Raw genomic sequence first — 24029 nt, forward strand, 5'->3', positions numbered from 1 at the left:
TAAAGCTTTGAAAGAGAACAGCTCAGAGGTTGTTCAGCCGTTCCTAATGGGTTGTGGAACCAAGGAGCCAAAGATTACTCAGCTGTGTTTGGCCGCCATTCAGAGACTCATGTCCCATGAAGTCGTGTCTGAGGTAATGTGAAGATCTTAATTTAAACTGTGTACTTAAGAATCAAATCGGGAGTTTTCATTAGGGGAAAATGAAGTATACCTGATAATTTAATGTAAAACATTAAGGACATGGCTTAATTTTAAAAGATCACCAGATTTTCTCACTATTAAGCACTCATGAATGAATAAAGATGAAGTGCATTTTGTCATGTCATGACTAAGAAGATACCATTGAGTACTATAGATCAGTATCACTGAAGAGAATATATTTATTTATTTATTTATTTTTTCAATATATGAAATTTATTGTCAAATTGGTTTCCATACAACACCCAGTGCTCATCCCAAAAGGTGCCCTCCTCAATACCCATCACCCACCCTCCCCTCCCTCCCACCCCCCATCAACCCTCAGTTTGTTCTCAGTTTTTAAGAGTCTCTTATGCTTTGGCTCTCTCCCACTCTAACCTCTTTTTTTTTTTTTCCTTCCCCTCCTCCATGGGTTTCTGTTAAGTTTCTCAGGATCCACATAAGAGAATATATTTATTTTTAAAAAGGAAAAATGATGACTTTGCTATATTATCTGAAGTGATAATTTGTTGTTCATTAATTTCAGTGGTTTCTAATTACCTTATGATAGTACAACACTGAAAAACATTTCAGCGGTCTATCTGCATCCTGCTTTCGAGTGCAATGGTCTTTAACTTTGTGGTACTCCATAAGGTACTTTAATAGAAGCGATACATTCTTTTGCCTTTAATACAGCATTCTAAATGATGTCCAATTTAATTGAGTTTATAAATGTTTTGTTAATTTGAGTTGCATTTTGTTTTTTTATGACATTGTAAAGGGAATAATATATGAAACAGTAGTAGTCAGTCTCAATTAACTTGCATGACTATATTTATAAATGTCCACATGAAATATACCCATATTGTAGAAATGAGCTTTGATTTTTTTGACTAGACATCTCAGAACTGCATGCTGCTGTTTGCATATATTCAAATGGTACATTTTAAAGAAATTTATTTTTTGAGAAAAAATTAGTTTAAATCTCAGATTAGTTGAAAGATGTGTTTTGACCTATAGATCCAGAAACATAGGTTTTGTTATTATGACCAAGAACTTCTCTCCAAGTGAGGTAATATTTGTACATCTTTTCTTATTTAGGGACCTAAAACCTTATATTTTATTTGCTGACAGTAATTCAAATAATTATTTTACAGACTGCAGCTGGAAATATAATTAATATGCTTTGGCAGCTAATGGAAAACAGTCTTGAAGAACTTAAGCTACTTCAAACAGTTCTTGTTCTTTTAACAACCAATACGGTAGTTCATGATGAGGCACTTTCTAAGGTAGGAAACCTGTGGTCAAAGTTCATAATTGCTTTGGAGACAGTATTTGAATAAGCTCCCTAAAAGAGGAAAGCCTAGTACCGTTTGTACTGAAAGCAACTTCCCTGTAGTTCTTGTGATAATGGACATTGCATGTTAAAAAAACCACTAATGCTTTATTTTCCTCAGGTTAGAGTTAAAATCAGGTTAAGGTGATTGAACAGAGTCCTTTGGGAATAGCTGACAGGCTTAGTCATGAATAGGAAAAGAGAAAAGTAGCAGAAAAATATAGAAGAATAGGAAACTGAGAGAAAAAAATGTGTTTGGGGTTATCAGTATTCTCCCGAATTGCTTTGAGTTTTCCCTGTAAGAACTCTTCCTTCTCACCTTTTAAAAATAATTTCACTTGTAGGAGTGTTTAGGTGGCTCAGTCGGTTGAGCATCTGACTTCAGCTTAGGTCATGATCTCATGGCTCATGAGCTCCAGCCCCGCATCGGGCTTGCTGCTGTCAGCACCGATCCCGTTTTGGATCCTCTGTCCGCCCCCCTCTCTGCCTCTCTCTCTCTCTCTCAAAAATAAACATTAAAAAATGTCTAAAATTGTATAATTTTGTAAGGTGTGTAAAATCACTTTGGGAAACTAGAATTTTCTTTAAAAGTTTAACCTTATATTTACCGTATGATCTAGCCTTTTTACTTCTAGTTACTTATCCAAGGTAAATGAAAACACGTCTCTACGGAGACTTGTATTTGATGTTCACAGCAGCTTTATTCACAGTGGCTAAAAAGTGCAAACATCTCAAATATCTATCAGCAGATGAATGGATAAACACAATATTGGTATACCTATACTGTGAAATACTACTCAGGTATAAAAAAGTACAAAGTACTGATACAGAGAACAACATGGATGAATTTTACGAACATTACAAGTAAAAGAAACCAGATACAAAAAACAGTGCATACTGAATGATGACTGTGTTTGTAGAAAATGCCAGCTTACCGTAATGAAAAAGGCAACCAGGAGGTTGACTGGGGCCAAGCGCGGAGGAGCATGTGGAGGGCAAAGGAGCATCAGCAGAGTTTTAGGGTGATGGAACTGTCTTGTGTCTTGATTGTGGCAGTAGTTTCATGGGGGAATATAACTAAAAGAACTCATCATATTAAATACTTTAAAGGATTAGAATTTATTGTATATAAATTATAACTTAACCTGAAGTTGATTTTTAAAAATAAAGAATGACTTCTTTTAAAAAATTATCATTTTATTCATTTATGTGTTTAGCCTATTTGTATTTCTCCAAGTGACTTAGTGATGTAACAAATTTTGAGTACTTGTTCTTTGCAAAACAAGTCATTCTGGGGAAATAAAAGCATAACACATTTTTATACATATATTAAAAGAACCAAGTTGTGGGGTGCCAGGGTGGCACAGTCTTAGGTTAAGCGGCCAACTCTTGATTTTGGCCCAGGTCATGATCTCATAGTTTCATGAGTTTGAGCCCTGTGTCAGGCTCTGTGCTGACAGCATGGAGCCTGGTTGGGATTCTTTCTCTCCCTCCCTCTCTGACCCTCCCCTGCTCTTTCTGTCTCTCTCAAAATAAATAAATAAACTTAAAAAAAAAAAAGAACCAAGTTGTGAAATGTCTGTTTCACATTATCTAACCAAATCTTATGTGGCTGTATATTTACACAGTTTGAATTATTTCAGAATCCAAGGATTTTTGTGGCTTTATTGTATAAGAGAAGAGGGTGGGACTTCTGGTATCTGTGATTGGAACGGCCAAACATAAATTATTTAGTTTTGGGTTATGTCTAATAAAACAAATAGTTATTATGTTCTTCAACCTTATTTCACACTAAATGAAAATTGTTCTTTTAGGCAATTGTTCTTTGTTTTCGACTACACTTCACAAAAGATAATATTACAAATAATACAGCTGCTGCTACAGTGCGACAAGTTGTTACTGTTGTTTTTGAGAGGATGGTTGCTGAAGACGAACGGCACCGAGGTAGAGTGATAAAAGTGGTTTCCTTTTCACAGTGGGTGGTTTTGCTTGCCTGATTCCTCTTTTTATTTTCCATCTTTGCCCTGTGAACTTAGGCATTCAAAAACTAGAATACTTTAAAAAACAGATTTATTTTAACAATATTATTACGTTGACAGTGGGAGTTTAGATAAATCCCTTACAGTGCTATCATCCCAAGAAGAGGCTCTTTATTTTCCATGTTTATTTCTAATTATGTATAATTTCACATTTTTTTATATCAGCCGTTGCATTGTATGTATTTTTAGCCAAACATTATGTTCTATGAATTTTTCATGTCATTCTTTTTTTTTTGTAATTTAAATTTTAACGGTTGCACCGTATTTTGTAGCTGTTCTACAATTTAATGAACGAGTTTCCTGATGGACAGTTATATTGTGTTCAGTATTTTAATACTGTTTTGAGTGTCTTCTTACATATTTTTTTCCATTTGATTTACTTCTTTAAGGTAAATTTTCAGGAGTGAATTTCCCTCATGTGAATTTTTGTCTGTGCCTTTTAACATGTGTTAATGAATATAATGTAAAGATTAACCTTTTCATATCTTCATCAAGTATCTTTATTGTAACTTTAAACATCTTTTTCTTTGTGATTTTAAAAAACTGTCTAAAAACTTAGAAACATGTCAGTCAGCTAAAGATGCTCTGTTTCTGTTACAGTTTTTACAGTTTGGTAACTTTTAGCTATAGATTCTGCTTTTTTCATTTATTTTCCTTATTGGATGAAAAGTAAATTTTTTCCCATGATTAGTTTAAAGGATCATACGGTACTACCATCATGAGCAACCTATCTGCTTTATTTACTCAAGAAACTAAAGATTAACCTGGTTTTCCCTTTTACATAGCTTCCCCTACCCCACTCTTAAAATGCAGTTTGTCATTTCATTTGAGGTTCTTTTGGTAATACTGATAAAAAAAAATGGCAGTCTTAGTAGGTAATGGTAATGCTTGCTGCCTACTCTAATTATTCCTTCACTTTTCCTGAAGTTCACCATTGATCAGCTTTTTCACGTTTGGTTTTAGGCATTCTTGATCTGTTGTTTATCGTAGTATTTCCACTTTGGTATATTGGTTTTTCTGCATGTTTCCCTGGGGAATTCTAGAATTTGAAATATTAAGGAGTAAATTTACAGGGTAAAATGGCAGTTCTCCAGTTTGGGTGTGTTATACATTCATAAACTGAGTATGATTCCTGGATTGGTGGTTTTAACTTTGTGCCTCTGAAGACCAGTATCTTATTTAATACTTTCTAACAAGGTAGAAACACTTAGAACCTCGTTTTTTTTCAAGTTTTCATTAAGTCAACATTTATTCAAAGCAGGCTGTCATAATTAACAGAAAATGATATCTTATTAGTATTCAAAGAAGTGCTGAGTTGGGAAACACCTTTTTAGCTGACTCTTAGCTAGTCAATACGTATTAACTGACATAGTAATGATGGCAGATCAAGTGGTTAATTCTCTTTTATATGCTGAGATGGTATAGAAATTAACCATGTGGTAAACTTTTATATGTTTGATATTTAAAGGCACATGGAAAGATCATGTGAATTTCAAATTCATAAAATAAAGGGGTTCGGGAATGGGAGACTGGGAAAATCAAATGTATGGATAAAGATGCTAAGCTTAAAAATGTCATAAGATAGTAAAGAGTGATTATGATGGTATTTTGTATAAAAAGAGTTTTTTTTTTCAAAGTTATGACCTTTATTCATCATACGTTTTTCATCTTTTTTTTTCCCCTTTGGTTGTTAAATTTTATTTTTCCCACATAAGGCATAGGGAACTGGAATAATTCCCAAGACCCCGAGACAGTTTCTCTATTTAGTTTTTTTTTTGTTTTGTTTTTTACATTTTTTTTCAATATATGAAATTTATTGTCAAATTGGTTTCCATACAACACCCAGTGCTCATCCCAAAAGGTGCCCTCGTCAATACTCATCACCCACCCTCCTCTCCCTCCCACCCCCCATCAACCCTCAGTTTGTTCTCAGTTCTCAGTTTTTAACAGTCTCTTATGCTTTGGCTCTCTCCCACTCTAACCTCTTTATTTATTTTTTTTCCTTCCCTTCCCCCATGGGTTTCTGTTAAGTTTCTCAGGATCCACATGAGAATGAAAACATAGGGTATCTGTCTTTCTCTGTATGGCTTATTTCACTTAGCATAACACTCTCCAATTCCATCCATGTTGCTACAAAGGGCCATATTTCATTCTTTCTCATTGCCACGTAGTACTCCATTGTGTATATAAACCACAATTTCTTTATGCATTCATCAGTTGATGGTCATTTAGGCTCTTTCCACAATGTGGCTGTTGTTGAGAGTGCTGCTATGAACATTGGGGTACAATTGCCCCTATGCATCAGTACTCCTGTATCCCTTGGGTAAATTCCTAGCAGTGCTATTGCTGGGTCATAGGGTAGGTCTATTTTTAATTTTTTGAGGAACCTCCACACTGTTTTCCAGAGTGGCTGCACCAATTTGCATTCCCACCAACAGTGCAAGAGGGTTCCCGTTTCTCCACATCCTCTCCAGCATCTATTGTCTCTTGATTTGTTCATTTTGGCCACTCTGACTGGCGTGAGGTGATATCTGAGTGTGGTTTTGATTTGTATTTCCCTGATGAGGAGCGACGTTGAGCATCTTTTCATGTGCCTGTTGGCCATCCGGATGTCTTCTTTAGAGAAGTGTCTATTCATGTTTTCTGCCCATTTCTTCACTGGGTTATTTGTTTTTCGGGTGTGGAGTTTGGTGAGCTCTTTATAGATTTTGGATACTAGCCCTTTGTCCGATATGTCATTTGCAAATATCTTTTCCCATTCCGTTGGTTGCTTTTTAGTTTTGTTGATTGTTTCCTTTGCAGTGCAGAAGCTTTCTATATTCATGAGGTCCCAATAGTTCATTTTTGCTTTTAATTCCCTTGCCCTTGGGGATGTGTCAAGTAAGAAATTGCTACGGCTGAGGTCAGAGAGGTCTTTTCCTGCTTTCTCCTCTAGGGTTTTGATGGTTTCCTGTCTCACATTCAGGTCCTTTATCCATTTTGAGTTTATTTTTGTGAATGGTGTGAGAAAGTGGTCTAGTTTCAATCTTCTGCATGTTGCTGTCCAGTTTTCCCAGCACTATTTGTTAAAGAGACTGTCTTTTTTCTATTGGATGTTCTTTCCTGCTTTGTCAGAGATGAGTTGGCCCTACGTTTGTGGGTCTAGTTCTGGGGTTTCTATTCTATTCCATTGGTCTATGTGTCTGTTTTTGTGCCAATACCATGCTGTCTTGAGGATTACAGCTTTGTAGTAGAGGCTAAAGTCTGGGATTGTGATGCCTCCTGCTTTGGTCTTCTTCTTCAAAATTACTTTGGCTATTCGGGGCCTTTTGTGGTTCCATATGAATTTTAGGATTGCTTGTTCTAGCTTCGAGAAGAATGCTGGTGCAATTTTGATGGGGATTGCATCAAATGTGTAGATAGCTTTGGGTAGTTTTGACATTTTGACAATATTTATTCTTCCAACCCATGAGCTTGGAATGTTTTTCCATTTCTTTGTATCTTCTTCAATTTCCTTCATAAGCTTTCTATAGTTTTCAGCATACAGATCTTTTATATCTTTGGTTAGATTTATCCCTAGGTATTTTATGTTTCTTGGTGCAATTGTGAATGGGATCAGTTTCTTTGTTTTTCTGTTGCTTCATTATTAGCGTATAAGAATGCAACTGATTTCTGTACATTGATTTTGTATCCTGCAACTTTGCTGAATTCATGTATCAGTTCTAGCAGACTTTTGGTGGAGTCTGTTGGATTTTCCATGTATAATATCATGTCATCCGCAAAAAGTGAAAGCTTAACTTCATCTTTGCCAATTTTGATGCCTTTGATTTCCTTTTGTTGTCTGATTGCTGATGCTAGAACTTCCAACACTATGTTAAACAACAGCGGTGAGAGTGGACATCCCTGTCGTGTTCCTGATCTCAGGGAAAAGCTCTCAGTTTTTCCCCATTGAGGATGATGTTAGCTGTGGGCTTTTCATAAATGGCTTTTATGATCTTTAAGTATGTTCCTTCTATCCCAACTTTCTCGAGGGTTTTTATTAAGAAAGGTTGCTGAATTTTGTCAAAGGACTTTTCTGCGTCGATTGACAGGCTCATGTGGTTCTTATCTTTTCTTTTATTAATGTGATGTATCACGTTGATTGATTTGTGAATGTTGAACCAGCCCTGCATCCCAGGAATGAATCCCACTTGATCATGGTGAATAATTCTTTTTCTATGCTGTTGAATTCAATTTGCTAGTATCTTATTGAGAATTTTTGTGTCCATATTCATCAGGGATATTGGCCTGTAGTTCTCTTTTTTCACTGGGTCTCTGTCTGGTTTAGGAATCAAAGTAATACTGGCTTCATAGAATGAGTCTGGAAGTTTTCCTTCCCTTTCTATTTTTTGGAATAGCTTGAGAAGGATAGGTATTTTCTCTGCTTTAAACGTCTGGTAGAACTCCCCTGGGAAGCCATCTGGTCCTGGACTCTTATTTGTTGGGAGATTTTTGATAACTGATTCAATTTCTTCGCTGGTTATGGGTCTGTTCAAGCTTTCTATTTCCTCCTGATTGAGTTTTGGAAGCGTGTGGGTGTTTAGGAATTTGTCCATTTCTTCCAGGTTGTCTAGTGTGTTGGCATATAATTTTTCATAGTATTCCCTGATAATTGCTTGTATCTCTGAGGGATTGGTTGTAATAATTCCATTTTCATTCATGATTTTATCTCTTTGGGTCATCTCCCTTTTCTTTTTGAGAAGCCTGGCTAGAGGTTTATCAATTTTGTTTATTTTTTCAGAAAACCAACTCTTGGTTTCATTGATCTGCTCTACAGTTTTTTTAGATTCTATATTGTTTATTTCTGCTCTGATCTTTATTATTTCTCTTCTTCTGCTGGCTTTAGGCTGTCTTTGCTGTTCTGCTTCTATTTCCTTTAGGTGTGCTGTTAGATTTTGTATTTGGGATTTTTCTTGTTTCTTGAGATAGGCCTGGATTGCAATGTATTTTCCTCTCAGGACTGCCTTTGCTGCATCCCAAAGCGTTTGGATTGTTGTATTTTCATTTTTGTTTGTTTCCATATATTTTTTAATTGCTTCTCTAATTGCCTGGTTGACCCACTCATTCTTTAGTAGGGTGTTCTTTAACCTCCATGCTTTTGGAGTTTTTCCAGACTTTTTCCTGTGGTTGATTTCAAGCTTCATAGCCCAGCGTCCTCCTAAGCCGCCATCTTCCTAATGACGAATCATCATATGTTTTTCATCTTACTGATACATTCTCTTTTTTGTTTTTCATAAATATAATTTATTTTCACTTTAGCTAATGTACAGTGTATACAGTGTGCTCTTGGTTTCGGGAGTAGATTCCCCTGATCCATCGCTTATATACTGCACCCAGTGCTCATCCCAACAAGTGCCCTCCTCAGTGCCCATCACCCATTTTCCCCTAGCTCCCCCCTTCAACCCTTAGTTTGTTCTCTGTATTTAAGGGTCTTCCCTGGTTTGTTCCCTGTTTGAAACTATTTTTTTCCCCTTCCTTTCCCCCATGGTCTTCTGTTAAGTTTCTCAAGTTCCACATATGAGTGAAAACATATATATCTTTCTCTGACTGACTTATTTCACTTAGCATAATACCCTCCAGTTCCATCCATGTTGTTGCAAATGGCAAGATTTCATTCTTTCTCATTGCTAAGTAGTATTTTTCCCCCCAGTTTCGAAGCATAGTTCTGAGCCTATACAGTTTGTAATTTCATAAACATGTATTTATGTTAAGTAGTGCATATGATTTTTTAAAGGTCCTTATAAACTCCTAAAACTCATCTGATTTTGACTACAGATATTATAGAACAACCAGTACTGGTCCAAGGAAACAGTAACAGAAGATGTGTCAGCACCCTCAAACCTTGTGCTAAAGATGCATATATGCTTTTCCAGGTATTTCAATTGATAAAAAATAATTTTTATTACAGAATATAGTTTTGTGTAAATTTTTGATTTTTGCATTTTATGTTTGGTTTAATTTTTAAAGTGTCAACTTTTAAAAAGTGTCCAATTTTGAAGTGTCAAAAGTAGTATTCCAAAAAACTTCTTTAATGTTAAAGACTATCCACAGTTAACTAACATGATAAAATGTAACATTTCACTTTAAGGAAATAGAATGAATTACACTATACTAGAAAATACCATATTATATTATACTAGAAAAATAACTAATAATAAAAAATAATTTTCAACTTAAAATTTAACTAATAAACCTTTGGCCTATTTAATATAATTTGATATACAAATACCTAATTTTTACATTATTTGTCGTGAATAAATCTTTTAAGTAAAATGAGATTTATCAGCACTGAAATTTTATTAATTATTTATTAAAGGTTTATTATAAGTGTTTTTTCATTAAAAGACTATTAACCATTTATCTGTTTATATTATGTCTTGTCAAAAGTTACACGATTCTTTAAAAGTTTACTTATTTAATCAAGTATATAGTTTGTCAGAATTTGCATTACCAGTGTTTAGTTTCTGAGGAGTAAATGTACCATATAAGAAGAGATAATTTTTTTACTTTTATGAATTCTGAACAGCACATTTCATTCTAGCATGTAAATGTTTTATTTTTTATTTATTGTTTGAATTATTTTCCCAGGATCTTTGTCAGTTGGTTAATGCTGATGCCCCTTACTGGCTAGTAGGCATGACAGAAATGACTCGAACATTTGGCCTTGAATTACTTGAGTCAGTCCTGAATGATTTTCCACAGGTCTTTTTACAAGTAAGCCATTTGTAGTATCTTGCAACAAAATTAATCTATAATTTTTTCACAGATATTTTTCAAGAAAGTAACATGTATTCTTTCTCCCATGTTAGAGGACTGAAAGAATTATAGCTTTAGACTTTAGAACTGTGATAATTTAGTGTGTCTTACATTATTGTAGTGCCCTCTCATTTTGAAATTTTAACCTTAGAATCCCTAGAGACTATCTAGTGAGACATTTCTCAGTCTGTGAATCCACGAAGGAATGTAGTATGTGGGCTATTTTTTAAAATATGTAAAAACTGAAAAATTGTTACTGATCTTGTTTATATGTACCTATGTGCCTTTTGATAATTTATTTGGAAAAAAGTAGTAGTTAATGGCTGATAAGTTTAACTTGCAGTACAGAATATTTCAAAATAGAGAGTTATAGAGGAAAAAGTAAGAATCCAAACTTTTCATTTAACTTGCAAGAAGCTAAACTCTAATATTGATCAGTGATTTACATAGGATTCCTTAGTCATTAGCAAATCTTGAACTAAAACTTAGATCTTTTTACCACTAACCTAGTTCCTTTCCATACCATACTGCCTTCCTAAGTGGCACTTCCAAAATGTGTGAGCCAAGTGCTACAGTAGTAGAAGATCCTTTAGCCCAGGATTTGGAACTGAAACTTTTATTATACAGATGATAATTTGGGGACATAGAGATCATGATGACTGTAGTGAGAATAATTTGAGTGGAGTTGGGGTGGTTCCTAGTGGTTATGAAGGAAGCCCAATTGTATTAAGTTGAGTAGTGAGTGGAAAAAGTGTGAATAGATAAAACTTTAAAGAGTTGTGTATAATATTTATCCATTAACCAGTATATAAATTTAGTTAGTGAAGTATGAAAATGTACTTTGCTATGCTTTTCATTTTGGCAGTCAAAGAAACTAATTATCGATAGGACAGTAGAATTTCAAATCACTTAACTCTAAAGATCCCATTTTGGGAGACAAAGAATTAAAAAGTACATTAAAATGTGTATAAAAGTCTAGAAGAATATACATTCGGAAGTTAGCAGTGATCAATAGCGTTTCTCCAGGAAGTTAATATTAGGCAAGGCTTTTATTTTTATCTTTTCACTTACCGGTATTTTTTCATTTTTTTTTTTCCTCTGATGAATCGGATTCTAATAAGGAGACGTTTTAAAAATCTTAATTCTGAACAAATAAACTGCTCTGTACCTTATTCCCTTTTCTGTAAGATTAAAAGATTAGATTGGATGATTTCTATTTTTGTGCCTTGTTCTCAGCCTCAGTGGTATTTGGATGAATAAAAAAACAAAATAATGTATATTTGAGGTTAGGCATTAGTTGTGCACTGGACTTTATATTATCAGTAAAATGGGACTATTTTGGGCTAATATAGGCAGGAAATGAATAGGTTAAGGAAGGTTTTTTGCATGACATGATATGACTATAAGTAAATTTTAAGAATCCTTTGCAAGATTCCCCAGACTAAAATAATTGTGGGGGGGTGTCAGGGTAGCTCAATCAGAGGATCATGAGACTCTTGATCTTGGGGTCATTAGTTCAAGTTCTAGGCTGAGTGTAGAGATTACTTAAATAAATAAAACTTTAAGAAATAAAATAATTATGCTTGTTTGTCATTGCATTTTTAAAAATCAGCTTATTGTGTTCTGTTCAAGCAGTCTAAGAAGAACAAAATATTAAATTAATTCTTAAATCTTCCATACATGAACGGAATTGTTATCTTGGCAAAATAAAATTAGTGAATTATATAACATATTTTGTTAAACTGGTGTTCTTTCAGCTGCCTATTTTAAATGCCTTAGCTATTTGTGTAATCTGTTTTCTTCTGTTCTTTATGTTTTTAATTGATAGTGTTCCAGCAAAATTAAAATTCCTAATAATAAACCACTTAATTCCAATTCATTAGATTCCTTTTTAAATTAGATTCTTTTTAAACTTTGAAATAATGATGAACAGTTTGATCTTACACTCTCAAAGAGCAGCACTAATTTCATACTTGTGTGTCAACTAGAGTAATAAACTAAACATATAATAAAGCTAAATTATTCATACTGGTTATTAAGTTTTATTTGCTAGTACATATGTTTGAAAAGTAGTAAGTAAAAAGTAAAAATAATAAGTACCAATTAAGTTAATTTTTTTTTTTTTGTCTTTGCAAATAGCACCAAGAGTTTAGTTTCCTTCTCAAAGAAAGGGTATGTCCTCTTGTGATAAAACTCTTTTCTCCAAATATAAAGTTCAGACAAGGTTCCAGCTCTTCATCTTCTCCAGCACCAGTTGAAAAACCGTATTTTCCTATCTGCATGCGTTTGCTGAGAGTAGTATCTGTTCTGATTAAGCAATTTTACAGTCTTTTGGTAAGTGCTAATTTTCATCCATGTTTGTATGTGTAATTGCACGCAGTGCTCTTTTTAAATGATAATTTATTACAGTGCATTCAGCCTTTTCACTTCAGAATTTTTTAGGTATTGATAGGTATTCTCCTAGTTACTCTAATAAGGGTTTATGCTGTCCTTTCTTAAATCTTGCTTATTTTTAATGTATGTCAAGTAGAGTCCTGTACTATTATCTGAAGGCAGCATAGAATTTGTGGCTGGGGAATTTAGCTTCTTAGCTAACTATCAATACCTCATTTGAAGGATAATTAAAATTATAGTATCTTCAATTAATGCTACTTTCATTTATACTATTTTATGTATCTTAACAGATTAAAGCAAAGAAGTTAAAAATTTGGTGAACTCTAGGATTAATAATCAACTATATTGGCTTCTAGTCCAGTATTGTATTTATTTTGCATAAATTTATGAATTTGTGATATTCCTGATCACAATACATCAATGTATCAATATTTCTCAGAGAAAATGATGTATTATATTTCTTTTTAATTTTATATTAAGTCAAATCCAGCATTGTACTTTTTTTAAGCTTGTATACTTAATTTTAATTAACAGGAATAATTGGTTATTGATCACTGTGGAATAGTAAACTGTATAAAATTATAATACTTCTAATACTGTGAGCATTTGATGTACTAAATATTAGAGATAGCCAACAACTTCACAAACTAGTAGATAATAGTTTATACTAAATTCTGTGGAGAGCTTTTTAAAATAAAGGGCTTTTTTTAAAATTATTTAGGATAAACATGTTATACATTTTCTTTTCATATTCCAAATCCATTTATGCAAAGTGCATTCAGAAATAATTTCATAAGCACTGTAGTTATAATTATTTCTGGCCACAAAAGGTATATGTATAATATACATTGATGTATTTAATGCATTGTATAGAGATAACTGTAGGAAATCAAATCACTTCAAAAGTGTTGCTATTTATTAGGGAAACTGTTAAGTTATCAGAGTTAGGTGCCAAAGGTTTAAGAGTCTTTTGGTACACCTATTATTATTGGCTTGGATTTTTTCTCTTCTACCCATGTTAATAACATATAATTGAACATTTAGGTATATGAGTTTATGAACTTACTTTAGTTCATAGCTCCATCTTTCTCTGTAGGGATTAATTTTTTAAAAATTACAGTCAGTGTTCCTCCTAACATGCATGGTATTTGATATAATTTCCAATAATTATTTTTAATTGAAAAAATAAGACTTTTTTGTCTAATTATATACAGTTGAAATGGAGGGAAATTCTGTGAATCTTTACATTGATTAACTTTTGGAGGTTTTGAAAGGTCTCCTGTCACTTGTTGAAAATAAATGAAAAGTTGCTTAATTTCTCCAAAGATGGAGAGCTTTTATCTGGCAGTTGTCATATTTTCTTAATTGTATTTATTTATAGTCCGTTTAAATCTACAAAGAAACTTTTTTATTGCGTGTTTTTTTATTTTGAGAGAGAGAGAAAACACGAGCGGGAGAGGGTCAGAGAGAGAGGAAGAGAAAGAATTCCAAGCAGGCTCTGTGCTGTCAGCATAGAGCTTGACACATGGCTCAGTCTCATGAAACGAATTTCTCACGATTTCTCACGAAATCAAGACTCGGACACTTACCTGACTGAGCTACCCAGGCACCCTAGTCCACAAAGAAACTTAAAAAAAATTTTTTTTGTTAACATTTATTCATTTTGAGAGACAGAACAGAGCCTGAGTGGGGGAGGGGCAGAGAGAGAGGGAGACACAGAATCTGAAGCAGGCTCCAGGCTCTGAGCTGTCAACACAGAGCCTGACGTGGGGCTCAAACTCACTACAAGATCATGACCTGAGCCGAAGTTGGACACTCAACTGACTAAGCCACCCAGGAGTCCCTGCAAAGAAAGTTTTTAAAATTGTAAACCAGAGTGACATCAGCAAAATGTTGGAAGATGAGGGTTCAAGCCCTCTGTCCCCTAGAGACACACCAACTTAACATTACATAATTACCTCTGTGACAACTTCGGAAACCAGTTGAGAGGTTATAGCACCATAGGCAAATGGAAGGACAAACAGTGAGGTTCATTACAGTGGGTAGGAAAGCTCATGGCCCTTAACTGCATACCTCACTCCACTCCTTACACATCTCAGCATGGTGTGATCAGGAGAAAACTGCCAACCTATGGCTTCTCCTTTAGATGGGCAAAAGATAAAATGCGCATCTAACATTCTGACTTTTTTGGGGTACTGCCCACCTAGTTTCTGTCTCACCTGATTCTTGGAACACTGACAGGCAGCACATTTGGGCCTGCTAGGCACCAAGGCAAACCTGTTGCTTGCCCAGAGAGGCATAGTACTGCAGACATACACCAGGGGGAGCTTCTCAATAGAAACAAGTAAGTGTCTTCTGCTGGGAAATTATACACACAAGCCCAGAGGAAACACATTGACAGAAGAGGTTTGAGAGGTTTCCAGGCTGATTGGTGAAGTTCTTTCCCTGTACAAAGCCAGTCCATAAAGACTAAACGAGTTGACTTTTTCAACAACAACAACAACAAAATAAGGCATACAGAGAAACAGGGAACTATGGCTCGGTTAAAAGAACAAAATTAATCTCTAGATACTAACCATAAAGGAATGGAAGTCACTGAATTACCTGACAGAAATTCAGTATAACCATCGTAAAGATCTGAATGAGCTAAAAGAGAATACAGACAACTAAATGAAATCAAGAAAATGGTATATGAATAAAATGAAAATAAAGAGGTAGAAACTATAAAGGAGAACAAAACAAAAATTCTAAAGAAGTATATGGTAATTCTGAATTGAAAAATTCATAGAAGGGGTCAACAGTAGACTAGATCAAGCAGAAGAAAGAATCCACAAACTTGAAGACAATTTATTGGCAATTACCAGGTCAGAGGAGCAAAAACATAAAAAGCAAGAAGAGCTTCTAGCAGACTTCTGGCATTTCATCCAGCAGACCAAGATATGCATGTCTAGGAAAAGCATACTGCGTTATGCTCCTACACTCACAACACCTTGGATATCAGATGTATGGATTTTTTCCCACATCAGCCAATTCTCTGACAGCCAGATACTGTACGTTGAGTTCAACTCTGACACTAGCCAGAGTTAGTACAGATCCTGTAGTTAAGGGCTCAGTTCCACAAGACTCCCCTGTTGCAGATGCCAGTTGCAAGAAGTGCATTGCCTGGTTATCCACAGATTCTAAGTTGGCTGTAAATGGGAAGTTTCCACAACCTCCTCTCTGGGTTTGATCATTTGTCAAAGTGGTTCACAGAACCTAGGAAAACAGTTTACTTACTATTGCTTATTTATTACAAAGGATATTTTAAAGGATAGCAACGAACAGATTCATGAAAAGAACAGGCACATGAAAAGATTCATAGGGTGAGGTCTGGAAAGGTCCCAAGAGCAGGAGCTTCTGTCCCCATGCAGTTGGGGAATGTCACCCTCTTAGCACATAGATGTATTCACCAACCTGGAAGCTTCCTAAACTCCATACTTTTAGGATTTTTATGGAGGTTTCATCATGTCAGCATGATTGATTATTAACTCAATTTCTACCACTCTTCCCTCTCCAGAGTATGAGAGGTGAGGCTGAAAGTCTCAAGCTTCTAATTATGATTATTTTTTCTGGTATCCAGCCCCTATCCTGCAATCCATTGAGGGTTGCCTCATTTGAATGAAAGAATCACATAGGAAATTTCAGGAGACTTAAAACTCTGTGTCAGATGCTCCTATCACTCAGGAAATTATGAGAATTGTAGGAGCTCTGTGTCGGGAACCAGGAGCAGGGACCAATGTATATATTTTTTATTACTTCACAATACATTATTGGAGTCACAGATGAGGAAAGCAAGGGGCAGAGAGCCAGTTTGAAGAAGTAATGGCCCAAACCTTCCCAAATTTGAAGAAGGAAAGGGACATACAAATTCATGAAGCTCAGAGAATTACAACTAGGATTTATCTAAAGAGAACTATACCAAGACATGTTATAATTAAGCTGTTAAAAGTTTCAGAGAATCTTTAAAGTAGCAAAACAAAAGCGACTCATCATGTTCAAGGGAGTGCTCATAAGACTCAGTAGATTTCTCAGCAGAAATCTTGCAGGCCAGAAGGGAGTGGGATGATGTATTCAAAGTATTGAAAGAAAAAAAAACCTGCCAGCCACAAATACCGTACCCAGCAAAACTTTCCTTTAATAATGAAAGAGAAATTAAGACTTTCTCAGGTAAACAAAAGCTGGTAGAGTTCACCTATGACAAGGCCAAATATCTATCACTCCCCTACTTATTTTCCTAAGTATTATCAGAGTTATCTTAGGAAGACTTCTCTAAAATGCTGGTTTAACTACATTAAATTAAGATAAAAGTATAGGAAGCAGAGATATTCTTCCTTTTCCTTTTCATATCCACTCATCAGTCATAGAACACCAAATCTTCTACTCTCATAATAATGCATAATGCTATAAAAAACTTTTATATTCTTATAAAAAAAAGTCACCTTGGTGCTTACTTGTACTCCCTCAAAACTAGTATTTTGAAGCCCTAACCCCTAATGTGATAGTGTTTGGAGATGGAATCTTTGGGAGATAATTAAGTTTAGATGAGGTCACGCTGTAGGGCCATGATGATGGAGTTAATGACCTTATAAGGAGACACTAGAAAGCTTTCTTGCTCTTTCTCTCTCTTTCTGCCATGGGAGAACACAGTGATAAAGCAGCTGCTTGTGAGTTAGGAAGAGCAGTCTGATGCAAATCTCACCTTGCTGGCACCCTGATCTTAGACTTCTCGCATCCAGAACTGTGATAAATAGATTTCTGTTATTTAAGCCACCCAGTCTGTGGTATTTTGGTATGGTATCTCAGCAGACTAAGAACTTAGTTTCTGTCCACCACTTTTAGTATATAGCAGTTCATCCAGTGACTTCTTAAGAGATACAGATACTTCATTCCTCAGTAATTTTGGTTTGGGATGAAATTGCTGTTTTTGAGTGCATATATTTCAGACACTATACAAAGTGCTTTACATATATTCACTTAGACTTTACTACAGCTGAAAAAATAAGGCTCAGGACATTTATGTAAAATGCCTGAGATTATACTTTATAAGCACAGAGCTGGGATGTTAACTCATTCTTTTAGACCCCAAAATCCTCGCTCCTAATCCCAATGCTTTTTACTGCTTCTCTGTTTTCTTAGTTCTTATTTCTTTTCTCTCCAAGGCTGTTTAGTGTCACATTTTTCATACTGTTACCATACCATTCTCCATATTTTGACCTTAATCTCCTTGACTTGGGTGGGGGATAAAAGGGGAAGATAAGTAACAGTGTCACCAGCTACTGGAAAGATTGAATATTACTACCTAAAGGTGGTAGAGAAAGGCCTACTTCCGTGTACTTCACTCCTTGGGGGTAATGACCAACTGGTAAAACTTACCTTACTGTGTTTGTAAAGGCAAATTCATCTTCAGATGATTTAAAATATTAATTCCACACTGTTAGATTTTGTAATATTGGCACTTTTCATTATGAGCAAATTCAGACATTCTACAGCTTCTCCAAGGGCAAAAGTTAAAGGTATGATACTTGTGGAGTAAGATATGTAATTTATGTGCAATGCTTCTCTCTCATTTCTTTGTGTTTTCTTTATTTAAACATGGAAATTATACATCTAGGAGACATACTGGAGTAGTAATTCTTACACTTTTTAGTCTTTGGATCTCTTTATGCTTGTAGGAAAATATTGACCTTTTGTTTATGTGGATTTTTTCTATCATTTATTGTACTAAAAATTAAGTCAGATCATACTGAACCCACTCATGTTAACATAAAACTCATTATTTTTCCAAGAGGAAAACAAAGATATTTTTTGCAAATCTCCTTAATGTCTAGCTTAATAGAAGATAACTGGATTTTCTTATCTTTTTTCATTCTATTGTGACGTGTTGTTTTGGTTGAAGCATATGAAGAAAATCTGTCTTGTCAAAGACATGTAGTTGGAAAAGGCAGAATTGTCTTCATGGATATTAAATCTATCTTAATAGTGGATATTCCTCTTTGCTACTACACCAGACTGGACCAAGTGACAGTTTCTTAAAGGTGTAGTATTGAAACCATAGTAATGACATTTTCATACTTGGTTACATTAAAATTCATTGATTCATCTTGTGCTCTGATTGTATCTTTTATCCATACATGATTTTGTAATATCATGTATTTTAATTATGCAGATAATCCAAATGTCAACATTTTATACATTACCAGAAATCACTTTTGTTAATCACCAACGATTTATCAGATAAATCTGTTATTAAGAAGTTGTCAAGGTCACAGTGGTAGATATAAATTTTCTAAAATACTTACTTTTGCTTGAAAGCTTAAATCTTCCTGTTGGCAACAACTACTGTTATTTGTTTCCCTTACAGCTACAAGCTTACTTTGTTCATTTTTTTATTAAGTGTCTGCAGTGTACACAAGTCTAAAAAGTCGTAATTTACCGTTTGCTTTTTCAGTTAAAATGGTGTTCCTTAGGGGGAACAAAGTGACTAGATCAGTTCTTAACTATGTTTTTCCCCGGACAACCGTTGTACTTTGATACGTAGAAAAACTGCTTCATATATATCCTCATTTTGTCATGCAGAAAATTAAAAAGACAGACACAGGTCAAATTTAATAAAATTAATAATTTGTATTTTACTTTTTATTTATGCTTATTTTTATTTACTTATTTTCATTGTGGTTGTTTAGTGAAACAGACCTTTTTAAAACAAAATTGTGTGTGGGAATGAAAAATACAATGATACTAGTGCAGTTTGGTGCTACTGCCTTGATTCGTGCTAAAGCGCCAGCTGTTATACCCACCATTGCTTTCGTATCATCAGTGCAAATGTCAATACACTAAAAATGGCAAGTAATATCTTAGTATTACTATAGAAATAATTGTGACCTCATTTTGACCCCACTTTGGGGAATCACTTAACTAGGGAATCTGTTCTCCTTCAGTATTCACCAGCTTATTTTGTTGTATCAAGTAGCTCAGGGGTGGAAATACCTAACATTCAAAGGTTAGTTCTGTTAATATATCTAGAGTGACTGGAGGAAATTGGAATGCCCTGGTCATTCAGGAAGAGATATAATATAGCAGGTATACTATATTCTTTCTCTTTTCTATCATCTGAACTAGATGCTTCTCTGTCCTCTGAATCATTTATGCTTTGTGTCCAGGTATCTTTTTTAGGAAGATAGTTTAAGGGATTTGTGAAACTTAGCTTATAAGTTGGTAGCATATCTCTTTTCTACCTTTGACTCACTGCTTTTAAAAAGGAGTTAATGGGGCTATTTTGACTTACCCAACCTAATTTTCTACTGCTTCACATACATGTCTCCAACAAAGGATCTTAGCACTACAAATTCATTAGCCAAAAGGTTGTTTACTATTATCAGCCTTTGAGAAATAGACTCCTGCATTTATAGTCTATCAGATTGTCTTTGTTGTGTCCTAAGTCAACAGTTACTTTATTATGTACATAGTTCCTTATCAGAAATCCATGTGCTACTGTGATTAAAATTTCTACCAGAATGAATGATTAATCTTAAGCATCAGTTGTCTCTTGACTACTATCCAGTACCAAAGGACTGTAGGAATTCAGAAACATTCATCACTCTTCATGCTAGTATAATGGAGTTTATGAGGTATCTTCATGTCACATTAGGCCAATTAGACTTAGGCCATAGAAACCATTCTTTTAAATATTCTTTTTAAAAAAAATTTTTAATGTTTATCTTGGAGAGGCAAAGTATGGGCAGGGGAGGGACAGAGAGAGAGGGAGTCACAGAATCCGAAGCAGGCTTCAGGCTCTGAGCTATCAGCACAGAGCCCGACTGAGGCTTGAACCCAAGAACTGTAAGATCATGACCTGAGCTGAAGTCGGATGCTCAACTGACTGAGCCACCCAGGCGCCCCCCATAGATGCCATTCTTAATACACGTTTCCCTGTGAGTGCAGCTTCTTGGGAAAAAGGCTTAATAAATTCACAGCAGGTGCTCTCCATTGATGTCCTTGAGAACAATGCAGTGACCTCAACACTAGTTCTCTGATCAGACTTTCACACTTGGCAAGGAGGAAGGAAAGGAGACCAAAGTTCCAGACCTCAGGAGAGAGGCTCTCATTTACCCAAATTACAAGGTTGTAGTGGCTGTAGTATAAGTTGTTTGATTTGCTTTTTTTTTTATAAGATTACAAATTAAAGCCTTTGAATTTTTGTATGTTTTGTATGTTACAATATATTCATTAAAGCCTTTGAATTTTTGTATGTTACGATATATTCAGATAGTAATTTTTATGAAATAAGTACTAAAATAATACAGGTCTCTAGGTATTGTTATGTACATAGTACTCCTCGTACATGATTTTTCAGCTGACAGAATGTGCTGTAGTCCTTCTCTTACAGGAGAGGAACTGATATACTCTTCAAGGCAAGTTTTATAATAATATTTCTTTTGGCTGTGATATAATGTTTTTGAGAGCCTTTGTTTTCTGGCCTCAAAACCTGGCTTATGAGCCATCAATTGTACTACCGCATTTATATTTCACTTTTATTCTAAAAGAGGTAGTGCGCGTTTGGAGGACCCACTAATGTTAAAACTCTGTTGTAGATAACAACTTGCATAGTGAGTCAACAGCATGATTCTTTATCAGTTCTTTACTAAAAGGGATCATTTGTTTAGGAAAAAATGTGCTCCGTATTTGCATGGCACTTTATCATATTTACGAGACGTTTTTATTTTTACAATTTTCTCATTTGACTTCTCCGGAAGATGAGATGCTTTTATCCTTTATTTATAAGGTTATGTAACTTGTCATCCACTCTGTTGGATAAAGCTGAGCCCATCTGATTTCTGATCTAATGCTTTTTAACAGTATCATGTTTAGGACAGTGATAAGCCTCTGTTTTAGGACTTCCCCAATCATAGCAATCCAAGAATCAAGTTTTTAATTATCCCTCCTGCTTTATCTTCATGATTATGTCCTAGTTTTAAGCATCCAGTTAACAGTACTGTAAGACATTAGAAGATACCAGCTGCTAAGACTTTGGGCTAACATCCTGACGACTGCTATATTTCTGAAATTTCTTGCCCCACATGATGCTTACTCATTTCAGGGTACCCCCAGCTAACTCATCCAATAACATGCTGCACTTGGTATAAAGGGAGATTTCAGTTTGGCCTACTAACCACAATGTCAGGTTCTTACCTCACAAGGATCCTGCTGTGCCCTCAGTTAATGTGTAACATTAAGAAGTAATCTATTAACTTTTGAAAAAACTGGTTACTTTTTTTTGTTCATTTATTCATCTACCACACATTTAGTGTGTAATGTTGAGAATGTGCTCTAAACATTTTTATTTACAAAGAGCTTGCAGAAGAGATGATTTATATTAACAGTAATGATAACAGATATTTATAAAGAAAGGGAAAGTATGTACCAGGCCTCATTCTAAGTACTTTATATCTTATACTTGCTAACTGCTATGGATTCCTTTTTGTTTTTCCCTAGAAAATATACACTAAACATGCTTACGTTTATTGCCTCTTTGTTTAAGCAGCACAAGAACGTATGGAAAAACTTGTGGTATTATTAAAGAGTAGAATATACATCCTAGGAGCAGTTTACATGATATGTGTGCTACCTGGCAGCAGTGAGGATGGTGTGATGGTGCATAGTGCTTTCTAAAGAATGAGGATAAAAGATTGACCATGTGAGCAGATGACTAGTGTGTGTTTTCAGAGATGTATTTAGAGAGAGACTGATTATTTTTATTGTTAGCTTTTCCCTTATGTAACTGCTCTTCCCTTCCTTTTCTCTACTCCCCATTAAGAATTGTAATTTATTTAAAGTTAGAAGATTTTATTGATTTTTCCATAAACTAAGAACAAGAGTGTATTTTATAAAGTCTTATCTTAGATTTAAAGAAATGTTATTAAAAAATCTTATACTTTTTAGGTAACTGAATGTGAGATATTTCTGTCACTTCTGGTGAAATTTCTGGATGCAGATAAACCACAGTGGCTACGAGCTGTTGCAGTAGAATCTATACACAGACTCTGTGTGCAGCCTCAGCTATTAAGGTAGAACCTCAGCAGTATTTAGTTAAATAGGTTAATGTTTGTGCTAGTAGGAAGACTTTTAAGTATTCCCAAACGTTAGTGATTTCTAAACAAAGAAAATTGTGTATTGTATGTATATAGAGGGGTAGGGGTGTGAGTGTGGAAAACAACTGAGAAGTGGGCAAAAAACATGGGTAGTAATTGCCATCCGTCCAAATTACTGGTTAATACAGCCAAGAAAAATTTTTTTGGAACATTGACCTCAGTCTCAACCTTTGTACTAACTTAGTAGAATAACTCAGGTGTGATGAACTTTTAAGTATAGCATTCAGACTGACAAATCAAAATTACTTGCTATTAAAAAATGTTAATATATTCAAATATTTTCCCTAGAAACATTTTATTAAACATTTTATTTTATTTAAAAATTATTTTACAGGTCATTTTGTCAGTCCTATGATATGAAACAGCATTCTACCAAGGTTTTTCGTGATATTGTAAATGCCCTGGGATCTTTTATCCAGTCATTGTTTCTTGTCCCTCCTACTGGAAATCCTGCTACAACAAACCAAGCTGGTAAAGGCTAATTCATATTTTGTTTTTTATATTCTGCCACGATTTACAATATGCACTATTCTGAGAGAGTATTTCATAGAAATTTTGTGAATAGAGAAATTTGAATTACCTAAATGTGTTGATAGTAAAGACTTTCACTTAAAGAATATTCAATCTCGGGGCACCTGGGTGGCTCAGTTGGTTAAGTACCCAATTTGGCTCAGGTCATGATCTCATGGTTTGTGGGTTTGAGCCCTGCATTGGGCTGTGTGCTGACAGTTGAGAGCCTGGAACCTGCTTGGGATTCTGTGTCTCTCTCTAGCCCTCTCCCACTCATGCTCTGTTTCTCTCAAAAATAAAATAAACATAAAAAAAAAAGGAATATTCAGTCTTATTGAGGCAATTGTGTTTCTTTCTTTCTTTCTTTTTTTTTTTTTAAGCTTATTCATTTATTTTGGGGGCTGGGGGATAGAGAGAGTCAGAATCAGGCTGTGCCTCATCAGCACAGAACCCAGCATGGGGCTTAAAGTCATGAACCAGAGATCACACCCGGAGCCAAAACCAAGAGTCGATGCTTAACCGACTGAGCCACCCACGCACCCATATTTCTTTCTTTCTTTTTTTTTTAATGTTTATTTATTTATTAGAGAGAGAGAGAGAGAGAGAGAGAGA

The 24029-nt window shown here is 34.9% G+C and overlaps 1 protein-coding gene across 7 annotated transcripts in view; it reads left to right on the forward strand.

Moving 5' to 3' along the window:
* The window catches only part of MON2 (MON2 homolog, regulator of endosome-to-Golgi trafficking), a 119410-nt gene that overhangs the window by 23936 nt on the left and 71445 nt on the right, over positions 1–24029 (forward strand). For all 7 annotated transcript variants that reach the window (XM_019835167.3, XM_045062016.1, XM_019835165.3 and 4 more), the window contains 8 exons: positions 6–133; positions 1335–1466; positions 3328–3457; positions 9346–9443; positions 10159–10284; positions 12466–12660; positions 22699–22823; positions 23242–23378. In XM_019835167.3, the coding sequence (XP_019690726.1) occupies positions 6–133; positions 1335–1466; positions 3328–3457; positions 9346–9443; positions 10159–10284; positions 12466–12660; positions 22699–22823; positions 23242–23378 (1071 nt within the window). The remainder of the gene's footprint in view (positions 1–5; positions 134–1334; positions 1467–3327; positions 3458–9345; positions 9444–10158; positions 10285–12465; positions 12661–22698; positions 22824–23241; positions 23379–24029) is intronic.

Source organism: Felis catus, chromosome B4 (genome assembly GCF_018350175.1).
Source record: "Felis catus isolate Fca126 chromosome B4, F.catus_Fca126_mat1.0, whole genome shotgun sequence".
Lineage (NCBI taxonomy): Eukaryota > Metazoa > Chordata > Mammalia > Carnivora > Felidae > Felis > Felis catus.